This window comes from Neodiprion virginianus, chromosome 5 (genome assembly GCF_021901495.1).
Source record: "Neodiprion virginianus isolate iyNeoVirg1 chromosome 5, iyNeoVirg1.1, whole genome shotgun sequence".
Taxonomy (NCBI): Eukaryota; Metazoa; Arthropoda; class Insecta; order Hymenoptera; family Diprionidae; genus Neodiprion; species Neodiprion virginianus.
Window position 1 is genome coordinate 27747257 of NC_060881.1, and position 27094 is coordinate 27774350.

The window sequence follows — 27094 nt, forward strand, 5'->3', positions numbered from 1 at the left end:
TTAATATTAATATCAAGTGCTCGCCCAAGGCATGTAAAGATTTCCCGCTTAAAATACACGTAAACTTCAATTTTTTTCTTTAAAACATCTACAGTTCAGAGGCATTCTATGGTGTAGTCTAGGACGTCAGTAGGTTTTCTTCGGAATGAAATGCTCTACAAAAGTGCTCATTGCGGTGAAGTCGTAACTCACACCGGCGAAGTCGTACGGGCCACCCAAACCCAATTTTTTCATGAAATTCTTGTCTTTTTGCCCGTATCTCGTAAATAACAAGAGCTACAAAAAAAAAATATTCAACAAATTTGTAGGAAATTTAATTTCCTACAAAAAAGTTCCAGAAAACCAAATTGCTAACATCGATATTTATTGAGATATTGGGCTTTTAAGGTGAGGAAGTATGGAATTTTCATGAATTATTGAGTTAAATTGTCGAATTATTGATTGTCGAATATTTTTTTGTTTTGTAGCTTTAACAATTACAATTCTTGTCATTACAATTACAATTCTTGTCATTACAATTACAAGAGCTACAAAACAAAAAAATATTCGACAATCAATAATTCGACAATTTAACTCAATAATTCATGAAAATTCCATACTTCCTCACCTTAAAAGCCCAATATCTCAATAAATATCGATGTTAGCAATTCGGTTTTCTGGAACTTTTTTGTAGGAAATTAAATTTCCTACAAATTTGTTGAATATTTTTTTTTGTAGCTCTTGTTATTTACGAGATACGGGCAAAAAGACAAGAATTTCATGAAAAAATTGGGTTTGGGTGGCCCGTACGACTTCGCCGGTGTGAGTTACGACTTCACCGCAATGAGCACTTTTGTAGAGCATTTCATTCCGAAGAAAACCTACTGACGTCCTAGACTACACCATAGAATGCCTCTGAACTGTAGATGTTTTAAAGAAAAAAATTGAAGTTTACGTGTATTTTAAGCGGGAAATCTTTACATGCCTTGGGCGAGCACTTAATATTAATATTAAGGGCTCAATCTTTCGGGGAATTTTTTTTGTTGTATTTCCAACAAAATTTCACGATGGGACCGAAAAAAAAAAATATAGTCCAAAAAAAAGCACCCTAATGCTACATGCTATTTTAATAACTGTGATATCTACATAACAGTTATTCATGCAAGTGTAGCGAATTTCATTATATCTATATTGATAAATGCAAAAACCATGTCTTATCGTTTCTTGGACGGATTTCATTGCTTGAATTTGAGTTTTTTTTCCGTGTATTGTTTGGGTCAGTTCTACTGCAGTATGCCTAATTGTATCTACACTAATTAAAGTAAGAAAAAAATTCTATGGATATAACTAAAGACTGTTGTTCTTAAATTCCCTTTGCAAAATTTGTTAATATTTGATGAAAATAGTTTGAAATTTTCAGCTTCATCACCGGACAACACTTTAGATGTTTCGCAATATTTAAGTATACACACCGGGACAATCTTTTGAAACTTGAAAATCAACCGCACATGCACCAAATAATTAAATCTCATTGGTCGGCGAAATCTTCGCGCAGCGATATTCTTTTCTGCGACGCAGGCGCGCCAACCTACGCAAAATGCGTACGTTTGAATTTTTAAAGAGCACGATCATTAAATTCCGACCGTACTTCGAAGAATCGACTTTCCGACCCGACTACAAATGCTTTCCAAACCTTGCCGAGTCAATACCTCAACTATCCGAGATTCTAACCTCGAAAATTCGTATCAACTACATCGCCGCCAGAAACAGTTTGACGGCTGAATCTCGGGATGGCCAGCCTGCACGAACAAACTCGCGTATGCACATTTGATTTTCAAGTTTCAAGAGATTGTCGCGGTATAAAATGTGCGTCGAAATTCCTCTTATTCGCGAATATACAATTTACCTGTGCAAATCACTCGAAGGATCGTCGTGCATATTAAAGTTGGATACAAAAAGGTTGTCTGAATATTTAATGCTATACATGAGCAAACGGTTATAATTAATGTTGTCAGCGTAAATTTACCGCGGGATATTTCTTGAACGATACATCGTATACACCGGGTTATTTCTCGATAATTTCAAAGGAGTCAATCCCCCTGCATTTCGGCAAGTGAGACAACCGTCAAGGAAATAACCCGGTATAATAATTGTATGGAGAAGGAAAGAAGTAAGAGGCAAAGAAGAAGAAATATGATGCTTACAAGGAATCTAGTAGAGAGTCGAGAAGATCAAGCTGATTCTCGTCCCAGCCGACGGTTGCGATCAGAAGTCCTGTGAGGTCATCCTCGCTCAGACTGACTTGTGTCGATTCGGGGACTTCCGGCAGGCTGTCTGGAATTGGGGGTGAAACGCTGCTCGGTGGAGTTTCGTACAAGGCTACAGGTGTCAAATTTGTGGTTGGTGCCGCCGTTTTAGTCGTGCTATTTCGGCGGGACGAGACTCGCCTTCGGGAACGTCTTCCTTCCTCTAATCTCTCAAGATCCAATTTCCAAAAACCTCCTTTACCCGGCTCGTCCTTTGATCGTGGCAGCTTCACGAAACACTTGTTCAACGATAGATTATGGCGGATTGAGTTCTGCGAAAATAAACAACAAACTTTAAATTACTCCAATATATCTTAATGTAGTTCTCTCATAGGTATGGTTATCTTAAGATGATGCTATCGTCAGTCTTTTCATATTCATAGTCAGATTCATATATCGGTCGTTCTGACTGTTACTTACGCTTACGCATCACTGACGTAAAAAGACAATGATAGCGTCATTCTAACATACAGTGACGAATACGAATCTTTAAAAAAAGTTTTATTTTACGCAACAATTATGATGCCAGAAATTGTATTCCTGTAATTCAATCACCACTTATTTCAGAAATCCATTTCCTGCCGTTATCCTAGCATGGAAATAAAAGTTTTTGGATGTTTTAGTTCGGCATTGCATGTAAAATTGCGCTATCAGCATCTTTTTTGCATTAGGGATGCGCAAGTATATTTAACAGTAAAAACAAGTGATATTTCACTCGGTCGGTAAACACTGACTGCAGCATCCTCTCAATAACAAGTTTTTCTCAATTTTGAACATTCTAGAAATCCGAGCAACTGCTTTCCGTCATCATTTGATTGGGATGAATTCCAGAAGCGAATGGACAAGATCGACAAAATAATATTGACATACGAACCTGCCACGCGGGATCGGCATGCTTGTAGTACGTGAAGTTTTCTCTTATCCATCTGTAGATACTCGATAGTGTCAGTTTGTTATTATTAGCCCTCATCGCCAAGCAGATTAATGTTGCGTATGAGAAGGGAGGTTTAGCATCCGAGTCGAGACGGTACTTTTCCGCATTTTCAGCCAGGTCTGAAACGAAACACATATATCTCTTCTATAGCGTGATGCATATTTCAGTTTCAACCTGAGTTGTACCGAATTTCGTCGAAACTCATAATCACGGATTGTGAAGAGAAGTTAACACTATTGTTAAGATATATTTTATTGCGTTTTATGAGTGCATACAATTTCCATATGCACCCGTCAAGATCGATTTTGAAGTTTCACAGGTTTAACGGTGACTTTCTGTACCACGTTTGTATGAGAATTCGAAATGGAGTCTTGTGGATTTATCTGGAAATTGCCAATTTCACAGTCTTGATACCGAGTTGAAGTTCGTGACCGTGTAGATATTATGATTTTTTGATTTCGTTGGATGACGGTGAGGGTTGGAACGATGCACATTAAGCAATCAATTTTATTTTCTGCACGACGTTTCAAACTTAAAAAACACTGTAAAGTATTTAGATGCAATAGAGATAAATAATTACCTAGCTGTGCAATATTCTTAACGTGACAGTTAGTGAACAAGTGTAAGTCATATAACAATGTCTTATTATTTATGTTAAAGAAACCTGATGATGATAGGCGGACCCTGCCGAAACGCAGTACAGAAAATAAAATTGATTGCTTGAAGCGCATCATTCCAACCCTGACCGTCATCTCACTAAATCAAATATTCATAAGGCTTGATAATCTTTGCATACCTAGCTCAGCTTTAAGCAATGGTGACATTTTCTTTGGTGCATGCTGAGCGATCGGAGGAGGCGAAGGCGAGCATGGTGGAGTCGGTAGATTTGAGGCACTTGTGATGTCGAGTGATTGGAGCCAGGAAAGGCTCGTGAGCTCTGCTTCTACTCCGTAGCTCTCCGTATCCATATTTTCTGACAGTGATCCTTCATCCGAAAGGCCTTCGATAATGTCAATTCTCATTTTTACCGTGTCATATCAGTGTCGGCCTGTACAGACACACAAAATCTTCACATTAATCCCGGGCTCAGGTAGTGACGAAAGTACTGATGGTTAAATTATAACGATCTATACTTATGACACAAACTTTTTTTCTAGTTACATCTCGATGTTATTCCAAGCAGAGAGTGAAACCCCAGAAAAATCCGACGCTTTTCGTGTAGGATAAAGATAAAATAGGTACATTGTAAATTACTTTGCCGATTCGTTTAATATCTTTGAAGCTACGAATAAAAGGGCAATGATACCTCAGCCTGACCAACGTTGTTTATTCAGACTGATCAGGATCGTATGCATGACGAGAAATTGAATGCGGTTAATTATCGTTAATTAATATCAAATTAACAACTAGATATCTAAAATCAACGTTACTACAGCTCTTTATCTTCGAACCTCCATTATATTTAGGTTTCTATTCGATCACGAGAGTGCATTCGCAATCGAAACGTAAACTATGCATAGATAGATACAACAAATTTACAGAAAGTGTACCTTATACTTAGAACGGCAACGCATATTTAACCCCGTCAATAAAACGAGTTCTATTACGCCTACAGAACCGTCACAAAACGCATGCTCCGGTTACACGTAACACGTGAATTGAAATTAATTTTATATACTGTATTACTTCGATTCTAACGTTGGTAGAATGGTCAATTATTCAATTCGAACTTAAAGTACCAACTCCTTGCACAGCGCAAAAAGACCCCGATCTCCTTTACACTCAATGTATTATCGGACTGTTACAATCGCATCACGTCTACAGATCGATATAATGCGTGTTTTCGAGCATTACAAGCATGAATCAAAATTAGAGAAACAGATCGCGATGCGGTGGACGCCTTTTTGCGAAGCGCGAAGACTACCATAAGAAAAAATAAAAAGAAAAAAAAAACTTACTCACCGAATCAAAAGTCCTCGTTGGACTTGATCAGCACACCGTGATGAATGACGCTCTGAGAACCGATCTGACGGATAAAAACGCATCCGATTCTCCAGTGGTGACGTATGAGAGACTTACTTAGACGCGCAACTCGCGATGGACGCGGCTTCCAGATCACGCGGTATCGCCGACTCAAACGGAACTCCCGCGCGCAACCCTCACGGCTTCTACCGTTACCCGCACCTATTTGTGCGCGCGTGCGATGGACAGGTGCGCGAGAGACCAGGAGCTGCCCTAGCCCTGCCTTCCTGTTTGCGTCGCAGGTGGACCTTTCGCCATCCGACCACCCGTCACCCTCAGCCACAATTTCCCAACCCCGAGTTATCCCTACCGGAAGTTCCGTTGCTCGTGCCCCGATTCCGAGCGTAACGTTGAGCCTTAGTCCATTCTCAACGAGGTGAACGACGAATTCGAACTTCGAACGTTTTTGAATTTTATTTTTTCAAACAAAGACGGAAGGTATAGATGTTAATGCTTTCACTAAGATTTGAGAGTGACAAAGACAGGCACCAGGCTGAAGTTTGTAACGTTACTGTAATGATGCATGTTTAGTAAAAACTGTTATTTTGCAACTTTAGGATTACCTGAAGTTTAGCAAACTGTTAATACGGCATCAACAAACTGAGATTTTGTAAACTAAACTTCTTCTGTTATTCCAAAGGTGAGAAACAGTAATTTTTTGTTTCAATGTTTCGATACGTTAACGTTACTAACTTCAGCCTCGAGATTAATCTGCCTGTCTTCGTTCTGTGAACATTTCGGAGAAAACTGCAAAGTGCCTTTTACTTGCATTCACTCTTGGAATAAATTTTTCTACGATCATCGCGAACCGGCTTTGAGTAGGTGACTAATTATAGTCGATATCACACATGCAGTCGAGTGTGCAATTAGCATTGCATGAGCTGAAAGTGTGCTTGAGGCAATTTGGAGGTCCGATTTCGAACTTGATCTTTAAAATCGTAGCTGTAAATGGTTTCGAGCTATATAAGATACCCTTAAACGATGTTATATCGTATGCAGATGGAAGTTGGATAAATCGAAGGTCGCGTTGAAATTTGAATTTCGAACGTTGATTCTCTAGTCGTTTCTTCCAGATATATCAGGAGATCGATGAAAGAAGTGTCATTGAACCGTCTCTGCGGCATTTCTTATCTCAACGAACTCGGATAGGACTTAATAGCTTTAGTTTTTCCAAGATTCCCGATAAACTTGAGCATTATAAATTGCGCGGTAGGCATTTCTAATTTTTTACCCTAAAAAAATCTGGACTGATCCACTTTGATATTATCGCGTAAAAACAGCGAAACGAAACAGCCTGCGCAGCAGCAACTGCACGAATGGTGTTAGAGCGTTCCAAATATAAAACAAAAGTACGTGAAAATGAGGGGGTGCATAACATAAAGTGTTAAAACAAGAAATCCTGCGTGCTGCGTTGATACGTCTTAAAGGTCGGCGCAGAGGGTTGGCAAAGGTTGGCAGGGTTTGTTCAAGGGGTTGGCAGTATAGCGGAAAACTCCTCCTGTGGGTCGATGCCGGTACCGAAAGAAAGGAGTCAGGCAAGGCTGCTGACTGACAATGAGTTCCCCTTTGCTCTTCGTGTCCAATTTTCGTATTCCCATAATTTATTTGTTCTATTCAGAGTCATTCGAACGTTCAGCCGTCTCTCAGAAATAAAATAAAAAATAAAAATTACCGAATCACATCTTTTTTCAATTACAGAAAAGTGCAAAAGATGTGTGCAGAACAATCAATGATCAGGTTTAAAAATTTTCTACAGTTTTTCCAGCATTTTATTCTACCGCGTGAATTAATTTCGAATTATAAACTACTGACGCGTTTATCACGCGAAAAATCGTTTAAAAAGCGTTTCCATAATTGTATAATCAATTGGCCGGATCTCATTTTATCTGCACATATGGGTACGCTTTTTTTGGATTTCACAAACTTTAGTGATCCTGCAGATCTTCGCAAAACGTGCGTTTTGCCATCTGTTTTGGCTGTGGTATCAAACCATAATTAGTAATGAGAAAAAAAAGGCATATCTCGGTTCACGGTACTGCGGCATTCATGCGTGCAAAACTCGGTAGATAAAATTTGAATAACAAGTCCGCGAGACACTGTATAAGTCATACAAGTGAGAGTACATGGCAGTAGTAATAATCATTTATTCTAGTATAATAATATGAACGTGCTGAACTGGCGTGTTTAAACTTGTCTCACAAATATAGACATGGTATTTACGATGTGCGAGTATGAAGGAAAAATGAACACGTTTTACTGATAAACATAACGACATTTTCGTCTGTTCTCAATGGTACAGAAGGAGAAAAAATAGTTCCTCAGCTCATGTATTATTCGGAAAAATGTAATATTTACTATGCGCTCATGAATTGGTATGCTGAATTGGTACTTTGCTCGGTATACTGTAATGATTATAATTTTGTAACGTTGGCATGACGAGATATCAGGGAAAAAATCATTATTGCGTACTTTTAAAATGACTTTCACAAAGTTGGTTTACTAAATTTCAGACATTCCTAGAGTTGCGTAGTAAAGATTTTTCCTCAACATGCATCGTTACAGTAACGATGCTAACTTCATCTTTATCATTGATGATGGTACATAGGTACTGTATAATCACGGTATTCGTAGACGCGTGATTAATTTTCGGCAGTTTCATCGTACTCTTGATTCCATTTTACTTAATCTTCACATTTGCGCTTCTGCATTGATATTGATCAATTTCTCCATTTCATTATATATTTTTGAACATGAAGTTGCCATTCATGCCTTTTTGGATACTTCTGAAACGGTGATCGAGAGGATCGAGAGTATTGCGCGAAGAAAAGAACGTCGGTAAAATCGCCTGGCGCTCAATCGATAAATTTTGAAAATTTCCACGGTACTTGAGAGCGTATTAAGGAAAGTCGATTAGGTAAAGTCGCTTAGTGCTGCAGCAGCAGCACAGGTGAAAAGGTACCATTTGGTACTATGCAGGGGTCCCGGTATCTGTTTGTTCAAAGGGGTGCGAGGCATAAGGGCTCGAAGGCTTTGAGTCTTTGGGGGTGAGTGGCTATTTTGTCCGGCAGAAACGGCCGGATCGTTCGCGGGTTGGCCAGGCCGCGTGTCCGTCTGTCAGTTCGACACCAACACAACTTGACACACACTGCCGTCGAGGTGTATATAGAGAACGATCAATAATCTCCTGGGAACATCCCCCTGTGCCCAGTTCTGTAGCACCTGCCAGGGTTGCGTCAGGTTGACTCATTGTGCCGGCAGTAATTGAACAGGTTCTTTTCAATCGGTTGCTATTTCTCATCCACTTATAAGGTACCATCGATTTATCGAAATGAGGATTTCACTACCCCCTTGAACTTTCAGCATGTTCGATCGTTTCCAGGCTTCGTAAAATTTTCGGATTCGTATTTCGATTCGATTCTCGGTTCGAGGATCGTTTGGGTAGGAAAAAAAAGCTCATTTTTTCTGGGGTTCCAGCGGCACATCTGGAGTATGTACCTGCTTGCAAGCACGTCGAGGTGATCATCGGGGACCTGAGAACTGCTATAGGTCAAACTAACTCGGATACGTGGACGTATTTCACTGGGCTGTGAAGTCCACGTAGGTATATGCATGCATACCTCTACAGCCTCTGACGTATTATGTACGCATCACATATACCTAACCGTGCCAATGACGAATCGAATCGTAGGTAGGTACGCGACGCAAGCTTCTGGGAAGTAGATTTGCAACGCGGCAAGGCCGGTCACGAGTTTTACGGTGATTAAAGGGTTGGCGGAATTGATAACGGTGGATGATTCAACCTTATTTTTCATCCGATCATTTCGAAGAAATTTTTAATTGATGGAAATTTATGACTAAACTATGGCGGGGAATTTCACAAACACGAACGATTGTGATCTGTTGCGAGTCGTTGAAAAAATATGACTAGATTTGAAATTTTACTACATCTTCATGAATTTTGTAATTTCATTACTTTTATAATAAACCATAGAATAGTTTTGTTTCCATATTCAAAACCAAATGAACAATTATAATTGTACAACTTTCTTGAGGTAAGGAAATTGAATCGTCTATGACGCAAATTAGGTATATGAAGCAACACCTTGACGGTGAAAAGTGGGTGCTGATTCTTCCTGAAATTTGGGGATATAGTTGATCCTTGATTCGTCAAAGCAATCCTTATACGAGCTTCGATAGCTCGTCTTACCAAATTGATGAGAAATCATCGGTATTTTTACAAAATTGTAAATCCATACAAAAGATTGTCGTTTTTATCAGGCGGGGGATGAATTTCAAAATTGTGATTCTACATTTTCACTTTTCGTGTTCAGTGATTGTTGACTACATATCAACGACTTCTGTTATATAAATTTGCAAAGGTTTCTTACTCTGTACGCCCTTCAGAGCGTAATGGGTCTGTCTAACCGACCGATAATGGAGATATCGAGGTGATGAGAAAGTTTGCCGGACATTGAGGATGATTACAATTTATTTGTCTACTATATGACCTATTAGTGCGATAGTGTGATACCGGCATCGTTGAACACGAATGTGCAACAATTGATCATGCAAATGAATAAGTGGCGTCATTGATGTGCGAGGTTGACGTTGACGACAACCGATTAAAAGATCAAGGACCCTTTGGAGCGGAAAGAAATGATCCGATCCCCCCATCGCGTGACGGTCGGTTGATCAAATCTCCCCTTCTTTATCCTCTCATCGTTAGAAATTGAAAGTAAAAAGTGCACAGCAACGAGCCGAGTAAGGCTGTTAATATGATCGAGTCGATGAAAAATCTAACGACTGTAATTTTCATCCGCTCACTCACCTTCGGACAGCGAGCGCGATCCTCGCGGAGCAAAACCAACACCCTCGGTGGTCTGACACACCAGCGGAATACCAAAGATGATCCTCTGGGTCCAGGATCGATATCTGTAAAGCGCGTAATTCACACGCACCACTTCTTCTTCACCCTCTGGGGGTTTTAATCTATTCTTACTGCTAAGTTTTACTCTGTGCAGCTTGTTCTCACGCAGACAACGCGATAAGGGCGTTTTGCCTGCAGGCTGCTTATTCGACTCGCGAATACCGCGGCGAGCAACGGAACGACGACAGCGTTCTACGCTTCTTCTGGTTCACCGCTTCGCGCACCTCAATGAATCGGCGGGCGGCGGTCCCCTTGGGACCAGCGAACCTACCACCTCCTGCCTCCTGCCTCTCGTCCGGCCGCCATCTTCTTACTTGGCGGCGGTGGCGGCAGGTGTATAGCTACGGTGAATATTGATTGGAATTCTGTCACCCTGTTCGCCGGCGCTACCTGCAGCACACGCCGCGATCAGGTCTCCTCCTCCAGCCGCGACGCAGCTGTACCCGCAGTTTTCCTCCTTTCCTTCCTTCCTTCCTTCCTACCTTCCTGTCTTCCTCCGGTTAATTTTTTTCCTTTTTCGTTCCCCCTGTCGCTCTGCCTCTCCTCTTCCTCCTCTTCTTTGCATTCAATTCTCCAGGTAATTGCTAATTCCACAGTGTCATTGTCATCCGCTATCTAGTCCTCCGATTGACTCCTGGTTGGTTTGTTGGTTGGTTGGTTGGTCAGTTGGTTCGTTCGTAGGTTGATCTAATACACCTTTGTTACGAGCGGCCGTCGACGCTATGCGGGTACGACGAGGCGTTCACCCTGCCTGCCTACCTCTCGCTTGCTTTGTTATTTTTTCGTCATATGGGTACATGCATACATTCCTACGTAGTTCCGCACAGCATATCTGTACACATGAGTGCGATGCATGTATAATTCTAAATTTGAATATCACGAACAGCAACCGACGCTTGTATCTGTATCGAATGTGACATGAGATGGCTTGTAAATTATTGAAACGATTGATTATTTTCTACGCCTATATACCTCACGCTCGGCGGCGGTGGCGGGGATTTCCCAAGATTGAACCAAAGCGTCTCGCCGCCGATCCATCATTATATTTACGACACGCAATCGCCAAGTGCAGGGTATTGTTTTCAGTTCATTACGGTTATTGATACATTTTACGGATTTTTCTAAAAGATATCCTAGTATTTATTTTTCAAGAGGGTCGTTCGGCCATCTCTTTCGAAAAAATTATCAAAATACAATGGCATCGAGTGTTGAAATAATTTTATTACCATTTTTGACTATTCACTGAAAGAATTTATGTTAGTATTTAAGCATCGGCAAACTGAAGCATTTTTTTATGGCACTGAAGTTCTTTGTTTAGTTCCGAACTGACCACCAGGCTATGCATTATTCTCACTGATGAGAACCAACAGTATTTTGATCATAAATCAGTGTGACGGAATTCTGAAAATTTTTAGAGAGCTGTTGATTTTTACACAGTAAATGAGAAGTATCGATTTGATTTTTGAAAACAAAAACCTAGCGGTAAATATCTGTGGTTTGCAGGTACATTTTTGAAATGTTTAGAAAGCTCATATAGGATTTTAATGTTTGATTTAAAAATCAAAATCCGATTGTGTGGATGGTGTTTTAGGTTAGAAACTGAAATTAAAAACAAGTTCGTGTTCGAAAACTGGTACTTAGTTCGCTAATATTTAATATAGAAATATTCCAGTTTCTAGCGTGTGACGTGTGAAGGCGATAGTACTTTTCGAAATTTAGGAATGTATTATCCATGTAATTATTCAACTCGTGTGTAGTTCTGAATCAATTATTATTATTATCATCATTCATTATTTATTATTCTTACAGTACAGTATTTTAACGTTGGTATAAGCTTGTTCCTAATAAAATCGCCAGAACGAGCAATTAGGTACTTTGTACTGTTTTGGCGAACTATTTCCAAGTCATATGCATATATAAAACATGGAATTAAAACATTAAACAATATATACAATTCACAACAATTTTCTTTTCGTGTATTTCTTTTTTTTTTACTATTTAGTTTTTACTCTCCGTTTTTTTTTTTACGTTTTTCTCGTCTTCTTTTTCGGTGATTGAAATTCGTAATATTACAAGAACTACGGATCGTTCTGGAGATGATATCTAATATATGTTTATTTTTACTTTATGTAAGAGGTACGCCACAGCTGTGTTTTGCGACAGTTCATTTTTCTGTTTGTTTCTCTCAAGATTCGTAGGAAATTATTTTCTATTATATGAATTATCTCCGCGATTGTTTTCCTCTTTTTTTTTCTTTCTCTACATATTAGATACAATTGAATGTCGTTCATTACCTCCTACTCGCTACGGAGTATCCTTGTTTCAAAAGTCCTTCATCAGGAGGGGCCTTTCCGTAATAAAATTATATTCCAAGGGGAACATAGTATATCTTCTACGTTACATTTACGGAGGAGGTCCATGGAATGCATTTCTTTTCATTCAATTTTTTTTTCTTAAGGCTGATTCGTGGTGAACGGCGTCACTCCATTGTTAGCCATACTGTCCAACACTCCGCTGACGTACGCGGCCACGTCTATTTTCGCTTCTTCACCTTTCCTTATGAACGGATGTTCCAAAAGTTTGTTGTATTTTGGACGCTGCGTCTCTTCCTTGATCAAACTGCAAGCAAAAACGGTAAAACAATTTAGAATCTATCTCCAACCCAACATCCTTCATGATCGCAAAGATTCAGCTAATTCTTAATTCGATTGAAGAAGTCGCGTTTCAGTCATTACCATGTGTTTACGAAATTGACAAAATCCATTGTGAAACGATTTCCATTCTCGTTGGGTGACAAACGCGGCGGGTCTCCTTGTACCACCTGATATAGTTGTTCGAATACTGAATTCCATTTTGGATATGGAAAATACCCAGTCGCTACTTCCATTAGCGTTATGCCCAAAGACCATACGTCACTCCTGACGTCATATCCTCTTGCTCGTTGGGGATCTATCCTTTCGGGCTGTAAAATTTTTCTTTCTCATTATATGGCAAAATTGGAAAAAGTAGATAATAAACTCAATGAAATTTCACACTTTTTGTAGTCTAGTACTTCCATTGATTTTAGATTAATATCTCTGCTGTTTACAATTACGGTAAAATCGATCGTTTGCGAAAATGCTTTGAACTTACATTTGTACTTGGATCAAAGTTAGTATTTCTTTAGTTATTACTCACAGCCATATAAGGCCTGCATCCGGCGTCTCGTGTTCGGGCAATTGAATCGACCAGTTGTCCAGAAATGCCAAAATCGCATAGCTTGATGTTACCGCGACGGTCGAGAAGTATGTTGCTTGGCTTAACATCACGGTGAATAATTTTGAGCTTCTCCTTAAGATAATTTAATGCCTTAACTGTAGCTACTGTGATTTTTCCCAGTATACTTTCAGGTATCCTCTCGTTTAATCTCTCATATATAAATTTGTAGAATTTGTCTAAAGACGTGTCCATCAGTTCCATACAAATCCAACAGTCTCCCTGTGCAAGAAAAGAAGAGGAACCGTTGTAGCATCACTTTGGTTACAAATGTTACAACAGAATGAGGTCAAAGATATAATTTCAAGATGCAGGTATTATACAACTCGACCAACTCAAAATGTTGGATGAAGGGCTAGAATACCGTTCTTTTTTTTTCTACTTGATGGTTGCGAAATTTTCTATTAGCAAAAATTCTACATGTGAATATGTGAAACGAAAAATTATTCACCTCTTTAAATAAAGCTCCATAAAATTGCACGATGCAGGGACATTCGTTGGATTTCATAACAACTTCCAAATCCATTAATAGTTGTTTCTGTTCTCTTTCATCCACTGTTGAGCGAATCCTCTATATAATGGAAAATAGAAAAATTGCATTCATAAGGAATCGTGAGGAGTTTGCGCAATATGTTTTGGTCTGAACTATTATTGGAAAGGATTTTTCATTGAAAATCAAGGTAAGTTATGGTGGAACACATAAATATATATCATCATTAATAAGACTCGAATGTTCTACGTTGAAGAGTATTTACGAAAATTTTTGTAGAAATACTTTTATTATTTAATTAATTATGATTCGTGACGAAAATTGTTTTTACATAATTACGAAACCTCTGGTCAAAGGGAAATTATTCTTCTCACCTTCACAGCCATGACGGTATTGCTTATCCTATGTATCATCTTATTTACAGTGCCAAATCCTCCGCGCCCGATCTCTCCCAAATCTTGTAAATCCTCGCTGGTAAAATCATATATCGTGTCAGGAGATAACTGAAGTTTTCCCGTGCTCTGCATTGATTGACACATCCGTAATTTCTCCCTGGAATAATACCTCATATGCACAGAATTACTGCAGTATGAACATCGTCGTTACTTAATTCAGTATAATATATAATCATCTCGCATTCAAGCTTATTACCTTGCTTTATCTGGGAGAAATTCTTGTTGCGCCGCTGGCCGAGGCCTAATCGGCAACTTTGGCAGAGGTAAGGGCAAGCTAGGGCGAGACGACCTATTATTCATAGTAATGTCATTTAGAACTCAGTTTTTCATGCCTTTCCAAAGAATTTCGTTGTTGGTGGAAATCCGGTTGATCGTAAAATTGGGGTACTTATACATTACTACGTTCGTTAAACCTAATACCTCGAAATTCCTTGTAAATGTTCCCGAACCAAAAATTTATTCTCTCCATACACGATTGTACAAATATTTATTTAGAATATACAATTTGCTTGGCAGAATATGATTCGGAAGAACATTTCTTGGAGTTGGTAAGGAATATTTTTACACATTATTCCACATTAAATTGAAGAAGGAAAAAGTGTTATTGTTTCGTGAGACCGTTGTTTACTTACGGCAATGGTGGGCATGATGACATACTGGTGGAATTGGAGTGGGTCGAGTTTGTGGAATTTGAAAAGGTTAGGCTACCAGATCCCAGATTCATCTTCAACGCCTGTCTTTTCTCTGTTGAATTCAACAAACAAATAAATTAAGGTAATGCGAAAATATACTTAATGACAATAACAAATCAATTCAAAGGATGAATGAAACAAGAACCCAAGTTGATAAGAGACACGAATACAAACTCTGCCAGTTATTAACACAAAGAATGCCAAAGATAAGATAAAGATTTTAAAAATCCTAAAACTGAGAAACGCACTCCTTCAATTAACATCAAATGATGAAAGTCTTGTACGCAAGTAGGGAGATTTCAAAATATATTGTCATATGCCGTTACGGATCCACCACATTCACACCACATTCGAGTATTAAATTTTACATCGCAATAACTTGCTACATTTTTTCAATTTTCCTCTCATCTTTTGTTATGGATAAATCAGGTACTTGATCCATTGATCCATCAGCTGAATTAATTATTGATGGAGTGAAATCTAATCAGGTACCTGACACTTCATTCTGAATATCGCTATTGGACAGAAAATCCAAACGTGGAAAGAAGTTTCTGCCGGTTCCTGAAATGTTAGATAGACTTAAGAAAACAATTGTTGTTAATAAAAATTATTCACGGACGTTATGTCTGAGGTAGAACTCAGTGTGGTTAACGTTGCTAACCGCAGACATTTGTCTATGTTAAACTAACGACGATAATAACAACAACACTGACTATTACCGTATATCATTAAAGACGTCACAAAGTTGAATTATAAAATGTGCGTGTTCATTAATACGCTAGTTTTTCGATTGCGGGGAAATGTCAAAACGCGTCAAAGACAGACGGATGCGAGAAAGAGAGGTAAGAAGGCAGGGGATAGGTGCATGTTTGTTGGGGATCGCGGATCCCGCTGATAAGACAATCCGTAGGTAACAACGTAGGTAGATTCGTCGTAAATCGTATAAAACATGCAAACGAAGGCGGTTAACGAGCAAGCGACGTTTCAGCAGACGATAAATAACAACTGGGTTGAATGAAATATCGGTTAGACCGATTGTTACGGGTTAGTCGAAACAGACGAATAACGATGTGACTGACGACTACCTGCATTTGCAACAACACGAGGACGGGGCATAGAACGAGTAGAGAACGGATTTGGAAGACAATTTTCCGTGGTAATAGATGCGGTGAAGATGAAGAAAGCGATGGGCAACACGTATAACGAGTCAATGAACGAGCGAAGGAAGGACGAACCTTGGTTTATTTGATGCGAAGAGTTTCCTTGATTCTCTGCCATTTTGATAATTGTGGTGTTTTTAACGTCCCGTTTGGGTGCGGAAAATTCGTTTCTCCGCCGTATCTTCGATATAACCACAGATACGAAATTAATCCAACACCACCACTTGTCAAGGCTCTCCTTCGATACAACGGGTTTAGGAGACCTTTTCACACGAACTTATCAATCTAACGGCGAACGTTGTTTTCAATGTACGAATCATTTGGGGGGTTATTTAACGTGTCGTTTTTTTTTCCTCTCTCTCTCACTCCCTCTCTACCACTCTATCTATTTTATCAACGAATAACGATTTCAACGTTTTATTTGTTAACACGTATCGTTTATTTTCATTTCACTCCTCTGTTTTCCTCCTTTCTTTTCTTCCTTCTTTTTCTCGTCAACGCGATTGCTCCCAGGCGGGTTCCTCGAAACCACTACTACTTACTTTTCTATACCGTAAGTTGTGCTGGTTCATACCAATCGTACGATCAAACACCAGTTGGCCTCCCATTGGCTGAGACACCACGTACACTTGCCCACAGTAATTCTGAGATGGCTAATTTTTCGGACAAGTCTGTTACGTTGGCAATCTAGAGAGGCTGGAAAACAGAATTCGTCCTTTTGTCATGTTAGGTGGCTGCGAGACAAAACTTTGAAAAGGGCTGATACTTTGATTCAAATTCGATTGAATCGTGAAATAAATGATTGACGTACTATAATTATGGACGCATCTCGTAAAATACGAATAAGTAATTGTATTTTATCGGTTTGTAAAGCTGAATTCATAAATAATAGTATTTTCCATGTTGGAACACATCAATTATTTATCTCACGTTTCAATCAAATTTGAATCAGAGTTTCAGCCCTTTTCAAAGTTTTGGCTCCCGGCCACTATCAAGGCGCTGTGGACACCTAACATGACGAATATATATCATATGCTATGGTAGCTAGGTTGACAGTTTACACTTTACCGGCGGTGTTGCTGCGGGCTCATTCTGCATTACTAATATAACCAACTTGTCCAAAAGATTAGCAGTTTCAGAATCATTGTGAATAAGTGTACCAACAGTAAGCCAACGAAAATGGCCGCACTTAAAATGTTTCACAGCAGACAATTCGCGGCTGCTACCGTTCGGTCTTTATTATCAATAAACAGGTGCGTCTTGTCAATTTGAGTGTAATTTTTCGGTTGTATATATTCTATGGATTTTTTCCATGTCCATTTTTACTATAAGTCTTATAAGTCTACAAAATCATCTTCATTCTTGTCATCAATCGTATAACCTCAAAAGCACCGGGATGTGAGAAAAAAAGTTTGATATTTATTTTGAAGAGTTGTAATTCAATGTTGACGAAAGAAATTCTCCTCGATATATGAAGCTGAAGCTAATAACCAAAGTTAGCACACAAATCTGTTAAACTTTTTGGAAATAAAAAAAAAGCAGTTCAGTTTTATCCTCATATTTCTCTTCTTCAAACGTATTGGAGGTTTAAGGTATTTCACAAAATTTTGATTTTCAGACTTGGCTTCACGTTATTCAAATGAATATTAGAACTTTACTGCTGGCTTCAGTCTTGTCCTTGAAATGGGAATTGAAAATCTTTTTCATAAATATTCTTCTATGTCTTATAACATTCAAGGACCAGTTATCAAGCTCATTCTATTATTTTTTTGATCGTGTGGTATTATCGGAATGTAAATCAAATTTTGTCATTTGGTATCAATGAATTTAACTGATTGTAAAACATTATTTAGAAAAAAATGAAGTGTACGTTTTTAAAAAGCTGGAGAACATGAGGAATTAAAAATATCATTTTTTAGATTCACTTTATTCAAAGAATTCTAATACACTTCAAATGTTTTTAAATATTTCCAACTCCAGTTTACCATTTTTACTTATTATAGATGGAGCGAAATCAACATCAAGAAAAATGACTACAGCGTTTATCCGCCATACTATGTTAGACCGGTTTATAAGAAGGAGCAGCAAGCTGCTCTCAAAGGAACTGAAGAGGCCGAACACCTAGCACATGCGCCGATTAAAGCAGCTAGAAACAATGAGACAAGTTCAGTTTTCCATGATGAGTTTCTAAGGTTGTGTGTTAATTTTTTATCCATCTCATCAATATAAGAGTTGAAAAAATTCACAATGTTTATATGAATGCAAATAAGGCAGTCTATTGAAATTCTGTGTCTCGATAGAATTGACAGTAAAAAAAAAACCTGTGGACAACTCCGAAAAATGAATGATCTTTTAAAATAATCAATCATGATCGCAATTTTTTCTTTCTAATTTTGGTAGTATAAGTTATCTATGAATTTATATGTACCGAAGAGATAAAAAGGCCTCTGCATAATTATAGTTTAAACATGCCTTCATTTTATGCAGACAATTCACCAACTACATTATGAAAAAGGGGAACAAGATATTGGCACGTAGATTACTGGAAAAATCATTAGAGAATGTGAAGAGGATACAGTTGGAACGATACCACAAAGCAGAGCCTCAAGATAAAGTAGGCATGGAACTAGATCCAAAAATAATCATGCACAAGGCTATTGCAAATTGTAAACCACTACTCAAACTGGAACGAATTAAAAGAGGTGGAGCCACATATCAGGTATATTAAATTCAGTTATTGCTGGATAAAATGTTTGAAATCCTAACTGGTTTCATTATATTTGACTAGGCTCGTGTATTTAAAAAGAAAAAACTTAAACCTTATGATCATTATTCTGGAATGTTGAACATGAAATTTGTGGATTTGGCTCCTTTTTTCACTTAGTACTTGATGAAACTATGCGAGTTTTAGATATAAATAGCTTAATCCAAGTCGTAGAGTTTTTGGCTACATTTGCCACTTCTTTTGAATATTCAACATTTTTCTTTAAAATGTTTATTGAACCTGAATTATTCGTTTCCTAACTCCTCAAGGTTCCAATACCAGTAACGGATAAAAATGCACAGTGGGTTGCTTCAAAGTGGATGCTTGAAGCTGCTAGAGACAAGGAAAGTAACGCGCATTTACCAGAAAAATTAGCCTATGAACTTCTTGATGCATTTAATAATCAGGTTCTTATTCTTTTTTCAACCATTTCTAAGCCATCAAACCATTGCTTCCAGTTTCTCTCACACCTGTGACAAAGAACGGTCTGATTTTAGGGACGTGTTATCAAGAGGAAACAGGATTTACACAAGCAATGCGAAGCAAATCGAGCCTATGCTCATTACAGATGGAGCTAAATATTGACCATGTTAATTCCCTTCATCGTCAAGCTATTGTAAATTTTTAAACCCATAAAATAAATAATGTCATTCACATACGAGATATATATTGATTACGTTTTCTAATCACTGATGATATCTTTTGGGAATACACAATTGAAAATGATCACGTCAAGGATCAGCTAATTGACTGAATACATGTATATGACATTTGGCAAAAAATATTTATTTATTCTACATACATTTTAAATACTTAGGAATACTTATTTTTAATTCTAACTTTTCTTCGCTAGAGCATTATCACCAAATATTAGTTTAAATTTAGCAGGGTCTTCAATAATTGCATATTTCAAATTGAATTTGAGAGTATCCTTTGTAGAGTAACGTTGCAAGCTGTAATAAGGCAGGATGGGATTGGTAGATATCTCACTCAGAGGCAAAATATCATTTATATCCACCTCAATGTCGACTTTGGTTCCCCAAGTATTTGCATATGAAATTTTTACAGTTTTTTGATCATCCATTAAGTATATCATCCCAACTCGATTTTGACCAAGGAAACCAATCATAAAAAATCCCAAACACCACATGATTCCTATATAAAATATACATTATTGTTGTACAAAATATATTCCAAAGCATGGAAAAGCGAGAGCCATAATGTAAGAATTGAAAAAACTGTGCACATTGCGTTGAACTGTTACACTAAAGGAAACGAAGAAAAACAAAACCCAAGAAATTACCAGTTACTGCAAACACGACAGCAGTCTCCGTAGTGATGATATCTGAAATGGCAAGAACCACTGTACCAGGTATACCAGTAGCGGTTGCAATTGTTTGATACAACTTTAACCTGTTAACGATACTGGAAAGCCGTATCAACGGGTACTTGTAAATTAACTGATAATCGTGAAAACGGGTCAATGTGTTTGACTGAAAACGTACGGGTTGACTGATTTTAGCTATACAAGAAGTCACGCTCCTCAATTTATTGTATGCACCCAGTCTCAGAATGAAAATCATTTTTAGTAATTGTTTAACTGCTAACGTTTGATTTTGTCACTCATTAATTTAGCAATTTCGGTTCAGCTTATGCAATCAAACGTATCATTGTTATCTTGGATACATTTTCTCCTGCAACAAACTATTCGACCCGGCTGTTTAGGTTATGTTAAGTTAGGTTAGATTCTTCTTTCTTTAGACGTAGACTGTAGATGTATAGTATGTTCAGTCAACGATTCACAATGCTGTAAGGCTGGACAGGCTGGATACTTTTGGGCTGGATTTTCACGAGCGTGCGTAGAAACCACGTAGTTAGTTCAGTGGATCTCAATTACATTTTTATACTAAGAATTTAAAAATCTAGGATTCTTAATTGGAATTTGAAAAAATATATCAAATAAAGCAGCAAGGTGAAGTAGCTGATGGCGCAATCCAACTTAAGTATTCTTCAAAATTGGTCAAATTCGACTAAAAAAATCCGAAGGGGTGTAATCTTCCTTTGTTTGCGATTTTCGGAGCCCGGGAACTTTTGCATCTGAATCGTTTTGCTGGACTTTTTTTTACACTAATTGGACCCTCAGGAATGACTGAATATACCTTCGGTCAACGTATTTTATTCGGCTCGAAGTCGCTGGAAAATTTCAGTTGACGCCTGACGCCGCGTGCCATGGCAATTTTTCAAATATCCGACCGTGTTGTGCGCAACTCACACGAAACTTCCGACCGGTCGAAAATTGTTTCCCAGCCCAGCGCAATGTCAGTCGCTTCCGAGCAGCCGTACTGAAACAACGTATTCCGCAAATCGAGAATTCAAATCGCCATGTACAGGCTTCGACTGTTCGGGACATGGTCAAGCGCCGATACTTTATGGTTAAAAAAAAGGTTGTTAGCGTTATCCGATCAGTGTATTCTCACGAAACTCATTGTGATTAATATCCGAACAGCAGCGTATGGCCTATAAAAGAACCGAGTTACTGAATTAAAAACAGCCTGCGACATCGAAGGTGAGTTTCGTATCTCAAATTTTCATTATTTTGTGCAACTTCAGTCTTAAGCGATTTCGACCCTCGACTCTCTGCGTCGGCTGTCATTTGTTATTGTTTGCGCGGCTGATTTTCGGTAAGTGCGTAGTTGCATTGTTAGTAGGTTTGATTCAGTCCGTTTAGGCAGCTAGCTACAGCATAAAAAGTGCGAATAGGCTTGGAATCAAGTGTTATTATTACGCTGCATAGTCACAAGCGCTTTGTGACAACAAAATGCCCTGATAATCTTCCGTTGTGGTTTTTTTTTTACATCATTCTGGAAAAACAGGCCTTGCAGGACGTGACCTTCGTGTGAGTTGTGTCTTGGATTTGGATTCGCAGATCGCGTCTCTCACGTGAACATACGTTCGTGAAATCAAACTTTTATTGCGTTGTGGATTTTGGCGTCGTTTCTTATGTAACAAAAAACTGTAAGCGATTATGTCTGGTTCCGAATTTTTTCCTGAGGATCAATCGACAGAAGGATCCTGCGTTTCGTAATACTTTAGTACCATTTAAAAAAAGTTAATGCATCACGGCGTTAATAATCGTTTTGAAATTTCGAGTGAATCTAAATCGTAAACTGTTACTGATTCCTCACACAGTTCTGTTCGTAAATTAGGAGTCACTTTTTGAATTTTCGATCGGGATAAAAAGTTTGATATCTTAACCGAAAAAGGCGTAGAGAAATGTTCCAGGTCGTATTGGAAAGTAGAAAAAATCCGATTCATTATCGGTATTTACAAAATTCTCTACGACCTTTTTAGCACTTACTACCTAATGTTGAACATGTTGTTTTTACACGATTTTTATACTTTAATAAAGTCGCCCATAACTTTTTGGGAAATAGCAAAAGGAATTTTTTCTCACAAGGATTTTCAAACGGGTGAGACTCAGGTTTGATTCATTTATTTTTTCTACGATTGTGATTTTTTTCCTCAAAGTTATGAAACTTTTTGTACAGTAGTTCAGTTTTTGGAAAATCCATCATAAATTCAAGAACTACGGGATTTAAAATTCAATACCAAGGATCAAAAAAGTTCTATTATATTTTATGTTAAATGGGTCAGAATTTTCTTTGAATTCTGTTTTTTACGACAATTCCTGGCTGAAATTCCGTAAGTCGTCTTATCAATTCTATTGCTCAATAGCTACTCTTCATTAAATAAAAAGTTCGCAAGTTTCGATCATCATATTTTATTAATCAATAAACAATAATAACAATCAATAGACGATTGACTGAATTTCGACCAGGAATGCATATAAAAAAAATTTGAAAAAAACACTGAACTATTCAAAATAAAATAATACAACTTTTTTTCTCCCTTAAAATTTAATTTTAGACCTCACAGTTCTCGAATTATGATGGATTTTGTGGCAACTATACAAAAAGTTACATTAAAAGGAAAACCGAAATTGAAGCTGATTTTTGCCCGTTTGAAAGTCCTTGTCAGAAAAAATTCCTATGGCTATTTCCCAAAAAATTACGCGTGATTTTATGAAAGTATGAAAATCAAGAAAAAACATGTTTAACATCACCTAGTGATTGCTAAAATGGTAGTAAAGAATTTGGCACAAAATGATAATGAAGCTGATTCTTTCTACTTCCAAACGCGATCTGGAACATTTCTCTGAGCTTTTTCTTGGCTAAGACATCGTAACTTTTTGTCCCGATCGATAATTGGGAAAATGATCCCGAACTTATGAACGGTATTGTACCTAATATGTTCTGGATAACTATGATGAACTATGATTGCTGTTAAAATCGTTATTAAAGATACATTAAGTACTAACAAAATATCGTGTTATCTTACCTGATTGCAGAAAGAAGCTTCAATAACTTTGATTGACATTAGTGATTACTTAGATTGCAAGTCTCTGTCAATAAATTTTGGAAGACGTCACTCGGTAGCGGAACTGACGAATTTATTACAGAAAAACAACAGGTATAAAACAATCCCAATCATTTCTCACTTGTTTATGCATATAATCAATAAGATTTTCAAAGCTTGGCATAAAAAATTAGCTACAAAATCAAGTATATGGTTGTTGACTTAAATCATATATTAATCAAAATTTTGTGGTTTTGTCCTTCACCTGATTACAGAATTGAACTACTGCAAGAATGATCGAGGTTAACTAGTATCCACATTAAGTGACCTCAGTAATATACCTATGTTGTAAAACAAAATACAGAAGCTGAACAGGTTGCGATTTTGTAAAAGATTAGAAAACAGGTACATATTTGAGATTATTCTTTTTTACACTTTTCGGCTATTTTCAGTCTGAGAAATTTGTCAGTTAGTCAAATTTGATTGGTATTTAATCCTTCATTATATTTACAAAAAAAATAGTAATTTTTCAACATCTTGCATAATTATTTTGCAAAACAAATACTAATGAAATGTATTTATTTCCTACCTGTTTACAGGGGCACCCTACATTCAAGCATTATTAACCACATTTAGCAGTGATTCGAGTGGCCTCACCAAATCAGTCGATCTCTGACAACAAACTAAACATTAAACCAGCCACTATGCAGTGAATAAAACTGAAAGGTACATATTTGATATCATTTTTAATTACCATGTCCCTTTTGATCGTAAATGATTTTAGCTGCTCACTAATTTTAGATATTTATTCAAAATCTATGTATATCTTATTAGCCTTCTAGTATTAATTTCTGCACTTCATTTATAAATACATGAGAAGTCACTGAAATATCATGCAAATAACTTATTTCCACATAGATAGTCTGTAGTGACATGAAATCTGATCCAAGTACATTGCGTGAGTAATATTTTATTATTTTCTTATTTTAGTGTGAAAAGTGTATCACCACCATACAACCTGAGATGATACGAGAGCTACTACATATACATGTAAAGTGTGGAGCAACCCGGAGGAGGTAAGAAAACTTATTTTAGTGATTGTTTAATAATTCAATGTGGTACATTACCTAATTCTTGTCCTTGCGTAACAGTCAGCGAATGAATACGGAAGTAGACAACAGTAATAATTTACCTAAGAATTGAAATCCAGTTTGCTAAATTAATTTGAGCTTCTTTTTTTGTTTTTTCAGAGTTAAGCAGAGACATCCGAGTAACTTCTCCATTACTCAGCAACGTTGGTGAGTTTGCATGTGTTAGGTTACGGGTATTTCCCTGGGACTCCTTTATCATGTGGCGTGGCGGTAACAATTGTTACACAAATCTTCGATATTTTAGCTGCATGGATAGGCTCATTCATGATCGCAACGGTGCTTGACTTTAAGTTAAATAATTTTTTTTTTTTCGTTTGATCCAGCTGACTTACTTTACCATAGTCACTCAAAGTTAGAAATTTTACACGTTGCTGACAATGGAATGAGCATCGCGACAGTTTACCGTCACTTACTTGACATTCACGAGAACAAATTGTGTTCAGCTAGAGCTATAATAATCTACCTGTATTTGAATTTTTCAATGATGTCGTTTAAGTGGTCGATAAATCTGAGGTTAGACATATTCCAATGGTTCTTTAATCAATAAGATTTCAAAGTCTGATAGAATGTAACGTAATCAGTTTGTTTGATATATCTTGAATCACTTTCAATTTTTGAATAACCAGCAACTATCCAACAACTTCAGGCTTAGCTCGCTTAGAAAAATGCTGAATAGCATTTAGGATGTTTCTAATCTATCTTACAAAATGTTGATGTACCGATAGTCAGCCGGCAATCACTAAAATAGTATCTTCGCTGACTATGGTACAAAAACATTTTACTCCCCACAGATAATCAATGAAAAAGTAAGTCACTGTGGCCACGGCGCAAATGAGGAAGAATGATGTGTGTTAAAAAGAATGGAGAATCATTCAGAGCGAATATAGGTAATTGGGTAGGTAGGTGGTCGTTTTGGGATCCGTCGCGGGATTTAATTTGGATGTTCGTGTGAATCTCTTGAACATTTCCGTTGGGTGGTTTTGTTGGGAATTAGGCGAGGGTAAGAAGGTCACGATGTATCGCGATGTTACTAACTTTTATAATCCACAGCGTCAAATGATCACAGTGATTTTCCTCTACAATCACGTAAAAGACTCGGTGTAAGAGTCTCCGAACTATTGGTAAGCTTTTAAATTTTAACGAGATTCAATTTCGTATATTTTTTCACTCTGCAATCGTTTTCCAGTCGTTATTCAGTTTAATTATTCAGCCATTATCGATCATTATTTAATTAAATTGATCTCTGTGATTGTTTGAATGGGCAAAATGCATCTCTGGACCATCTATCTCGTTCCGTGGTATGCTAGATGGGGAGAGATGCTGAGCTCGAAGACGTCGCGTCGAAGAGGAACGCCGACCGTCACGCCACGCAATAATGCATGTCCTCCAACCTCCCTCCCGGACTTGACTCGCATCTGAGAACAACAATCTGCATCGCAATGTGTCGAATTTGAAAATACGCAGATGCCCATTGGATTTCTTCAGAATTTTGTGACAAGTCCTAGATATTTAAGGTTTTTTGACAGATTAATCGGTCGCGCTTTTTTGCGCGTAGATTAATCACGGAATTCAAACGCGCCTTTTGCGCGATGATTAATCACGTGATTCAAGCGCGTCTTTTGCACGATGATTGATAATCAGGGTGGTGACTGACCGGGAAAACCGGGAATTTTTTGACGGGAAAAGTTGGGGAAAAGTTATAGAATTATATTTGAGTAAAATTGTCACCACTCTGATAATGCGAATTTATCGATCGTGCTTTTTGCTAGCGATTTGGTGAACGGTATATGAAAAAGTTAAGCACTTCCGATGTGTTAAGCCTTCAGCTTTTCAATCAATTCTCTTTTCAACAACTGAGTGTTCAAGTTTAAATTGACTGCGCCTTTTGCGCGTTGACTTGATACCCTTTGGTCCTAAGAGAAAGTGCGGCACTTGCAAGCCAACAGTCAATTCACGGGGATAAAAATCGCGGAGTGTATAGTGATAGTGAAGAACTTTGTAAGTATTTATAAAACATATATGAAGTATACAAATGTATTTTTTTTTTAGTGATTGTCTTATTTTCTGTTTCAGGGCGACGAACAATTTTTTTCTTTTATAAGCATACTGAGAAACATTAAGTCTTTACTCAAACAAAATATTTATTTTAATAATTCCAGGTAACAGATTGATTTTGGTTCAAAAATTTTGTAATTTTTTCTTCAATTGTAGAAATGATAGAGTAGAAGGCTGGTTTCACGAATGTTAACGTTGGGCTCGACATAGTTTTAGTCGATACACGCACTTTTGTCATTGTGCTAATCAAAACTTCATATGTTTTAGCTAGTCTAACCTTTTGTCTGTTTCAGCTAATGAAACCTTTTATCTGTTTCAACTAACCAAACTTTTTAACTGCTTCAGTTAATCTTAAGTTTCGATTGTTTTAGCTAATCCAATCTTTTGTTTGTTTCAGCTAATCAAACCTTTTGTCTGTTTCAGCTAATCAAACATTTTCTCTGTTTCAGCTAATCAAACATTTTTCTGTTTCAGTTAATTATACGTTT

At 37.6% G+C, this 27094-nt stretch overlaps 4 protein-coding genes and 1 long non-coding RNA gene across 15 annotated transcripts; 2 read left to right on the forward strand and 3 right to left on the reverse strand.

Annotated features, from left to right (window-relative positions):
* Window positions 1–1993: 1993 nt before the first annotated feature.
* LOC124305953 (forkhead box protein J1-B-like) lies at window positions 1994–10443 on the reverse strand. Of its 2 annotated transcripts, none has more exons than XM_046766005.1 (4): window positions 10070–10443; window positions 4016–4267; window positions 3160–3338; window positions 1994–2557 (listed from the first exon to the last, which is right to left on the reverse strand). In XM_046766005.1, exons 2-4 carry the CDS (start codon window positions 4239–4241, stop codon window positions 2180–2182), a joined length of 783 nt encoding a protein of 260 aa, XP_046621961.1. In that variant the 5' UTR covers window positions 4242–4267; window positions 10070–10443; the 3' UTR covers window positions 1994–2179. The 2 variants fall into 2 exon arrangements, with proteins under 2 accessions (XP_046621961.1, XP_046621962.1); XM_046766006.1 differs by lacking the exon at window positions 10070–10443 and adding an exon at window positions 5182–6953.
* A 1679-nt stretch (window positions 10444–12122) lies between these two features.
* Window positions 12123–16770, reverse strand: LOC124305950 (dual specificity mitogen-activated protein kinase kinase 4). Of its 9 annotated transcripts, none has more exons than XM_046765999.1 (9): window positions 16296–16770; window positions 15553–15621; window positions 15001–15112; window positions 14565–14642; window positions 14288–14465; window positions 13875–13994; window positions 13346–13645; window positions 12904–13130; window positions 12123–12787 (listed from the first exon to the last, which is right to left on the reverse strand). In XM_046765999.1, the coding sequence occupies exons 1-9, from the start codon at window positions 16336–16338 to the stop codon at window positions 12622–12624; spliced, it is 1293 nt and encodes a 430-aa protein (XP_046621955.1). In that variant the 5' UTR covers window positions 16339–16770; the 3' UTR covers window positions 12123–12621. The 9 variants fall into 9 exon arrangements, with proteins under 9 accessions (XP_046621955.1, XP_046621952.1, XP_046621949.1 ...); XM_046765996.1 differs by having other exon boundaries at window positions 14288–14477; XM_046765993.1 differs by having other exon boundaries at window positions 14288–14495.
* Window positions 16771–17353: 583 nt separating this feature from the next.
* On the forward strand, window positions 17354–19640 carry LOC124305954 (28S ribosomal protein S7, mitochondrial). 2 transcript variants are annotated; one of them, XM_046766008.1, is made up of 5 exons: window positions 17354–17473; window positions 18224–18412; window positions 18708–18939; window positions 19254–19391; window positions 19466–19640. In XM_046766008.1, exons 1-5 carry the CDS (start codon window positions 17400–17402, stop codon window positions 19610–19612), a joined length of 780 nt encoding a protein of 259 aa, XP_046621964.1. In that variant the 5' UTR covers window positions 17354–17399; the 3' UTR covers window positions 19613–19640. The 2 variants fall into 2 exon arrangements, with proteins under 2 accessions (XP_046621964.1, XP_046621965.1); XM_046766009.1 differs by having other exon boundaries at window positions 19482–19640.
* A 114-nt stretch (window positions 19641–19754) lies between these two features.
* Window positions 19755–20791, reverse strand: LOC124305955 (transmembrane protein 186). The gene is made up of 2 exons (XM_046766010.1): window positions 20288–20791; window positions 19755–20139 (listed from the first exon to the last, which is right to left on the reverse strand). The coding sequence occupies exons 1-2, from the start codon at window positions 20565–20567 to the stop codon at window positions 19820–19822; spliced, it is 600 nt and encodes a 199-aa protein (XP_046621966.1). The 5' UTR covers window positions 20568–20791; the 3' UTR covers window positions 19755–19819.
* A 2607-nt stretch (window positions 20792–23398) lies between these two features.
* Window positions 23399–26977, forward strand: LOC124305956 (uncharacterized). The gene is made up of 5 exons (XR_006908484.1): window positions 23399–23514; window positions 23676–23805; window positions 24000–24126; window positions 24391–24476; window positions 24651–26977. It is a non-coding gene; the product is annotated as an uncharacterized LOC124305956 (long non-coding RNA).
* Window positions 26978–27094: the final 117 nt, after the last annotated feature.